At 41.1% G+C, this 7,679-nt stretch overlaps 1 protein-coding gene across 3 annotated transcripts in view; it reads left to right on the top strand.

Annotated features, from left to right (window-relative positions):
* The window catches only part of taf1c (TATA-box binding protein associated factor, RNA polymerase I subunit C), a 31,295-nt gene continuing 23,616 nt past the window's right edge, over positions 1-7,679 (top strand). For all 3 annotated transcript variants that reach the window (XR_004335689.1, XM_032540002.1, XM_032540001.1), the window contains exons 1-9: positions 1-475; positions 1,451-1,562; positions 2,586-2,635; positions 4,650-4,745; positions 5,038-5,105; positions 5,187-5,437; positions 5,597-5,728; positions 7,306-7,423; positions 7,581-7,652. Coding sequence is in view for 2 of the 3 variants with exons in the window: in XM_032540002.1 (XP_032395893.1) it covers positions 359-475; positions 1,451-1,562; positions 2,586-2,635; positions 4,650-4,745; positions 5,038-5,105; positions 5,187-5,437; positions 5,597-5,728; positions 7,306-7,423; positions 7,581-7,652 (1,016 nt within the window). In the remaining variant the exon portion in view is untranslated. The remainder of the gene's footprint in view (positions 476-1,450; positions 1,563-2,585; positions 2,636-4,649; positions 4,746-5,037; positions 5,106-5,186; positions 5,438-5,596; positions 5,729-7,305; positions 7,424-7,580; positions 7,653-7,679) is intronic.

Raw genomic sequence — 7,679 nt, 5'->3', positions numbered from 1 at the left:
CCAGTTGCTCAAACCCCGGGCTTGATTGCCATTTTCTGTTCGCGAGTCTGCACGTGTTCGGTGATACACTGAGGGTTTTGGACAATTTTACCACAGTTATGAGCCTTACCGGACTGTTCCGTTTCCTTTGACATGTACAACGACTTGTTGTGTGCGGTCCTGAACGCGTGTCCTGATGATTAGAAGAGGAGAAACGGGATTATTCGTGCTATCTCGGGAAAGCTAGCGTTAGCTAAGCCGCTGAACATGTCCAGGCGTGTTCCACTTCCCATACACGCTTAGAGAGTAAAGAAACGACGACACGAACACTATTAGAAAACTGGACAGTTATTTAAATTAGATTCGTTTGACAATTTAAATGGATTACCAGTTCCCACAGCAGCTTTTCCCTTCGTTTTACAACTGCGCACCGCCGGACTCGGTCCTGAAACACTGCGCTGGAAACTGGGGCTGCTACGACAGAGTCAGACCTCAGGTGGGTGGATAGCTGTCACCTCAATGCTACCGACTAATATTAATAAAGCTTTGAATATTTTTACAAACCATATCTATGAATATACTCGAGCCATGTTTGAGTATGACAATATTTACGCGTATATTTATAAAGGTCTCAAAATTGAGTTTCTATGTGCTGTAAAAACCTAAACCCACACTTAACCTAATCTGAAATTATTATTGTGTGAATTTTTTTTTTATCCAGAGAAGAGCTAACTAATAGTCTCGTATTTTATTGGCTAAAGAGATAATATCACTATTTAAACAAATAAATATTGACTGCATTACCAAAACGTATTTGTATTCACCACTATCAACGGACAGTTATCAAGATGTAATACTAGTTTATATTGGCAAGGAAATGTATTATTAAATTATGACACATGTAAACAATATTAGAAGATCAAAGCCATAGATGTAAAACTATGATAAAAACTGTCTACACCTCACCAGTTGAAACTTTTGGAAGCCCATTTCTGTCAAGAAAAAAAACAAATGAATGGAAAGTTATGCATACAAATAAAAATACTCGTGGTAAGTCAAAATTATGAGATTTGAGTCAAAACTTGGACTTAACCTATTTTGTATTCCACCCAACTGTGTGTGTGTGTGGGGGGCTCTTTCTGCCGTTATACACCCAAAAACCAGACACATCAGTCTAGTTTTCTTTTCTTTTTTTTAAAATAGAAAAACAATTCAAGTGTGTCTTTGTGATTTTTGAAAAAAAAATCAAGGCCCTGGAATATTGCAGATTATGAACACATTTAGATTTTGCACCAACATTATGTAATATGTACTTTAAATATTTTCTGCTGTGGGGATGTTTCTGTTTTGGATGCAGCCTAATCTTTTGGGAATTTGGACTGTAAGTAGGACTGGATTGAAAGGTTGAGCATGTCATCTGCACTGTCACACTTTATTCTTTTTTTGTTTGTTTTTTGGTATATGGTTTCAGGGCACCTCCGGTCCTCTCTCCAGCTGGACCTTCACATCCAAGCATCAGGTTAGAGGGGAGACATGGCATCACACTGAGCCGGTACCAATTCCCCTCCTGTCCCCTAAAAAGTGTAAGTAGGTGACAGCCCGTTTTGTATCAATGTAGGTCCTTAATGTAGGTTTCCCCTCCAGTTCAGATCTCGATCATTGAGGCTAGTCTGAGACTCTATATTTTATTTATTTATTTTTAAGATATTTTTGGACATTTTCAGCCTTTATTTTTGACAGGACAGCTGAAGACACAAAAGGGTGAATGACATGTAGCAAAGGGCCGCAGGGCGAAGTTGAACCCGGACTTGCTATGTCGAGGAGTAAACCTCTATATATGAACGGCCGCTCTACCAACTGAGCTATCTGGCCGCCTTGAGACTCTGCATCAAATACCTGATATGTGTAGTATGTGTTATTTTAAGTTAAGGTCAAGAACTGGAGGACTGCAGCATATTTCAGGGTTAAGAAATAAATGACAAGCGTAATTCAATTTCAATTCAATTCAATTCAATTCAATTTTATTTATAGTATCAATTCATAACAAGAGTTATCTCAAGACACTTTACAGATAGACCACACTCCAGAATTTACAAGGACCCAACAGTTCTAGTAGTCTCCTCCAGAGCAAGCAACAGTGCGACAGTGGCGAGGAAAAACTTCCTTTTAGGCAGAAACCTCGGTCAGACCCAGGCTCTTGGTAGGCGGTGTCTGACGGGCCGGTTGGGGTTAGAATGAAGAGTGGCAATAAAAATAGAAAAAATTAGTAGTTTGTAGAAGTTCTTTGTAGTAGTTCATGGCATAGCAGGACGCTGTGCGGCATTACAAGGCACAGCAGGACGTAGCAGGGCACCGCAGGGCACCGTAATGGTGAGATAACACAAAATTTAGTTCTGCAGTTTTTCTGTATTTATTAAATCTAGGACAACAGTGAAATTTCAGCCTGTCTAGTTTTCATATAAACGTCTTAGAACCTGTTTGACATTTGTCTTATTAATACATCTTTCAATCTGTCTTCTATCATTGTTTGAAACTTTAGAAAAAAAAGATCGATAGATAGATAATATGTATATGTGTGTGTAAGTATTTGTAAACATTTCTTTTAGCTTTCCTTTGGCCTTCTACGCCCCCAGAGCCGCTGGACTTCACAAAACATGTGAGTGTGACAGTTCAACACAAAACAAGGATAATGATATAATAGATGATTCATCTTTTCATCACAAAGGATCAACACGGGCCCAACACTCAAAGCTGATTACCTTCCTCAATACACACTGTTGTTGGTGGTACTCATTTCCCGTTTTGCATGGGTTGAGTAGGCTACATGCAGATAAACAGCACGCCCCCGTTAAGGCTGGGCAATATGGATTTAAAATCTTCTTGATCATGAAGCCGATTATAAGTGAAGTCTCTGAACTACACTACACGCGATGCTGGCTAACTTATCACGAATGGGTCAAGCGTGGGTTGAATGCGCTTTGGCGGGTTAGCAGCGTTACAAACGTCTTGTGTATGAAATGTCTGTATCGTCACTGCGCTGCATTTTTATAAAGTATAATAATCTTGCCATGGGTCACATCTCTCACCCGGGTCCAGCAGACGCGGTCTCACGCTATTACTCCTAGAACTGAAGTTAGTTGCATTCAACTTTTTCTGTGTTTCTCGCCATGGCAGCCGGTATAACAGAAAGTTACAAGCGGAAACACAGGTATAAATACAAGTTTTTCTCTTATGCTTAACAGCTGTGTGTATAAAAATTAAACCTGTAGCCAAATGTCAGTAGCGTGCACCGGTGTTATATCCCTACTGGTTTCCAAACTAACAGCTGCCGTTGTGGCATGCCTCTGTCACAACATATTCCTGGCGTTTTTCAAATTGTTTCCAAGAAATACTCCTGCGAAAGTATTTGTCTAAGTATGCACCACATCACAGCCACCTACAAAAAAAAAAGATCTAAAAAGAATATAATCATTCAAGTTTGGGTCAAGCTGGTTTTGATCTAGTGGCAAAAGTATAAAGGATAACACACAAGTCCACAGCTCTACACAGTGAGCTATCGAAGCGCTACATCGTGTAGCTTCCAGTCACGTATTTATCAACTACGTCAGCAACCAGTTAACGTTTTGTTTTGAGCTGATGTTAAACAATTGGTTACCTGGCTCAGTTTGGAAAATAACTGATGGTGATTATCACGTTTCTTTCCTCACATCTACGGCCATATTGACTACTACTTCTTCATCACAGCCACCTGCTGAGCTACAAATTGTGACTGATAGATATTTTTAAACAGTAATGTCTCATCCCATATCTTGTTTGAAAATCTATCCATACACCTCAAAAGTCAATATACCGCCTAGCCTTTAGTATAGGTAGGCCCGCCACAGTTTCATAATGAACCGAAAATATTTTTACACCGGCTGTATGTCGACTTGGAAAGGCTTGGGGTGAGGGTGATGACAAAAGGAAAAAGAAGCTAAGAAGTACTAGATTATTTTCACGATTTGTGTATTATTAACATAATGTAAATATTAAATTTTTATATATCACTTATTGTCAACACCAATAAAACCTGACACCCCTAATACAAAGAATACTTTGTATACTAAAATAAAAGCTAATGTCTTTGACTTTGTCAGGTTGTCCCTCAACTTCCACCTTCTTTTTGTTGGCATTCTAAACTCTGGTTGATACGGGAAACATTCTCCGAGCTAAAACCAACAATCAAATTATATCACACACTGGACAGCCATTTTAATTTCAGAGCTCGCCTTCCTGCGTGCGCATGTTCAACCAAAACAAGTTCTTTACCCAGGCTGTTTAGCAGAGGCTTGTAGCCTGCCTTGTTTAAAGATATGCCAATAAACCAGAGCTCATTTTTCTCAGATCCCAGAATGTTGTGTGGACCAGCCAGACCTTCCTCCGCAGCGCTGTGGAGGTAGGTCTGGCAATGTGAGACTTAGGTTTATCTCAATGTGGAAAATATGTAAATATGCAATGTTACATTTAATGCACAAGATGACTCATACGTTAAGAAATGAAATGAATAGTAATCCAAACAAATCAGATTTATAATTAAAAGAATTGGTTTAACCAAACCGTGCTCTGCATCCTCAGATCTTGTTGCCTTTTTGTTCTGTGTTTTGAGGAGTTTTAACAGGTTTTGTATTTAGATGGAGAACTTCTTCATGGACCACCGCCTGGATGCCTTTGGGTGCATGAGTGAAATTTTGAGTGAAAATTTTAACTTTAAACAAGGCCAGAGAGAGGTGAGATTCACAAGATTAGGTTTTCCCTTGACTTTTCATTGATTTGTTTTTAAAGTGGTTAGACAAACAATATACAATTTAAAGACCTCGGTTTGGGCTCTGGAAGCTTTATGATTGTATAGAATGAAATATGAAAAGACAAAAATAGTATTAAGATGCTTGCCTCACTACAAAGTGCTAGTGGCTTCTTCACCTGTCATTATTTAACAAGCAATGACTAATCAGTTATTGATAGACTATTAGCATCTATTATTTTAAACGTACTGTACGTTTTTCAAATTTTTTTATGCAGAGATATCGCAGGGATTCAGTCCACATGTGGAAGGTGAAAAACTTCCTTGACATGATGAAGTATAAAATGTGAGTGGACCGGACTGATCAGTGAATACCTCTAGTTGTCTGATTGGGGTTTTATTTCATCATGTTGTATCGTTTGCCCAGATGCGCGCAGTCCTATTCCTCCAGGGCGCTGGACATGTACAGCGCCCTGCTGTCAGACGTTGTGCCTTCCATCCCTCCTGAGCTGTTGGGTTCTCTGCTGTATGAGGAGCTGACGGAGCAGAGAGACTGCATGCTGTTCTCTGAAGGAGCCACAGGGGGCGCTCTGGCTTTTGTCCCCTATTCACAGAGCGGCAGCGACTCTCAGCGCGGCTGTCTCCTCTACCCTGGAAACCGGGGACTGGACTGCCTCAGTATCCTGCCGAAAAGATCAAATACTGAAATTTTAAAACAATTATTTAAACCGTAGTAGTAAAGTGAAACATTAATGGCTGAGGTAGATTTGAAGTAGAATGGTGTTTTTTCCTGTTTTGTGTTTCTGCTACCTTTTGGTTCTTAACACAGTACCTCAGACTTCCACAGAGTGGAGCTGCAGCACCACAAAGGAAGTTCCTCCTGTGTGGACAGCAGCAACAGTGACCCATTCACCTTCCAGCTAAAAGGCCCTATCAGACAGATCAGCTCCACCTCCCTGTTAAACGACTGTAAGAACAAGAAAGTATTTTTAAAAGTCTTCAGCAGGGTTTCTTTTCTGGGGTTTTAGAGCGCTTAAGTACAAATGGCGTCATATACTGATTTGCAAATTGGTGACAACATGGAATTATTTTCATAATGGGGTGGCAGTAGCTTAGTAGGGTCGGGAACCGGGGGGTTGCTGGTTCAATTCCCTGTACGGACCAAAGTATGGAGTGTGGATTGGTAGCTGGAGAGATGCCAGTTCACCCCCTGGGCACTGCCAAGGTGCTCCTGAGCAAGGCACCAAACTCCCCTCATCTGCTCAGAGTGCCTGTTCAGCAATCGCAACCCACTCACTCTAACATCTCTCTATTAGTGCATGTATAGAATCTGAGCGTGTGTGTGTGTGTGTGTGTAAATTGTAATTTCCCCATAGGGGATCAATAAAGAGTATAAGTAAATAAAATTTAAAAAGCTTAATGGTTGTTTGATGCACTGAGGGAGGGAACACTCAAGCAAAACTTGAAGAAGCAGTTTGTCACTAAAACTAGAATGGTTGGTCCACCTTAAAGCCAGCCCAGCTTAAGTTAGTAAGCCTGCGCTGAAGTTCCCGCTAGAGCCGTGGCTAACTCCCTCCACTTTAACCAGCAACTAGCAAGCTAGTCTATATCGACAATGTTTCCATTCCGGGATTCAAGTGCCGCCGGATGTTTAGGCGGCGAAGTGGATATGACACATGCCTTTGGTGAGGCACATACCTTTGGTGTGGGAGACCTGGGGTCGATTCCCACTGTGATACAATGTGTCCCTGACCAAGACACTTAACCCTTATTTGCTCCAGAGTCGTGTGACTGACATACAGTATATAGCAATTGTAAGTTGCTTTGGATAACAGCGTCAGCTAAATGACATGTAATATATCCCTAATTTTTGGCCGGATGTCCGCCACCTTCTGCTTTCTTTGTATTGGCGTTCTAAACTCCGGTGGATTTCTGAGGACTATGGTTAACTGCTCCTCAGATCTCTGCAGGGTCAATCCAGACAGGATTAAGTACAAAGTACTAAACTATCTGTCCAATCTTACTTGTCTGTTGCAAGACCAAAACAACTTTTGAACATACACACACAGGCTATTTTGTAGAGGCACTGTGGCTCTGTCCGCTGCTCAGCGCCGCCCAAGAAGATTTAAATAGTTTAAAGAAATGCCAATAAACCAGAGCATGTTGTTTTTTCATCTCGGTATATTGTGTGGACTAGCCAGACCCTCCTCCGCAGCGCTGTGGAGGAAGGTCTGGCCATTGTAGACTACTAGCAAGACATGGGATCTTTACTTGGGATTTAAGGAGGTTTAGCATTTATTCACCAACCGATGAACTGTACACTCACTGTTTTGCTATCTTCACAGCTATAACTTTACTGCTAACTACAAACATCGACACACACCTCTTTCTGTTTTTCTCCCTTCACTGCACATTTGCTAAATTGTGGGCTGCAGCTGTGCCTTTGCTGTATAATGTCAGGGAAAACCCTGATCAGAGTGTGATGGAAAGGAAACTTTTGTAACCAATAAAGTGTGCAGGCATTTTAACACGTTTGTTGTTTGCAGGTTGTGTTGCAGTGCGTTCGGATTACCTGTGTGGAGTTTGGCGGTTCAGTGAAAGAAATGAACCTCGTCTGCTGCAAGTTGTCAACACCAAAGAGGTTGCAACTTGCATCAACGTCAGGTGGGTGATCATTAGGGAGGAGCATCACTGCTGCAGGATGGTAGTTCAATTCCCCCTGCAACCTTGATGGTCAGTGAAAGGAAGTTTGAGTTCTGAAAATGTCCCAAACAGATAAAGGGGTAAAGTAACATCTTGTCTGCGTGTGTTGTGTTGTCAGTCCTCATGTTTTAGGTGAAGTTCTAGTGGCAAGTGAAAGCGGAGCAGCAAACCTGTGGACTGTTGGCAGAGGGTGAGAAAGTTTTTTTTTTTTTTTTTT

The sequence above is a fragment of the Etheostoma spectabile genome, chromosome 16, assembly GCF_008692095.1.
Source record: "Etheostoma spectabile isolate EspeVRDwgs_2016 chromosome 16, UIUC_Espe_1.0, whole genome shotgun sequence".
In the NCBI taxonomy this organism is placed as follows: Eukaryota; Metazoa; Chordata; class Actinopteri; order Perciformes; family Percidae; genus Etheostoma; species Etheostoma spectabile.
The sequence above is the reverse complement of the archived record's forward strand: the minus strand, read 5'-3'. Positions and strand labels throughout refer to the sequence as shown.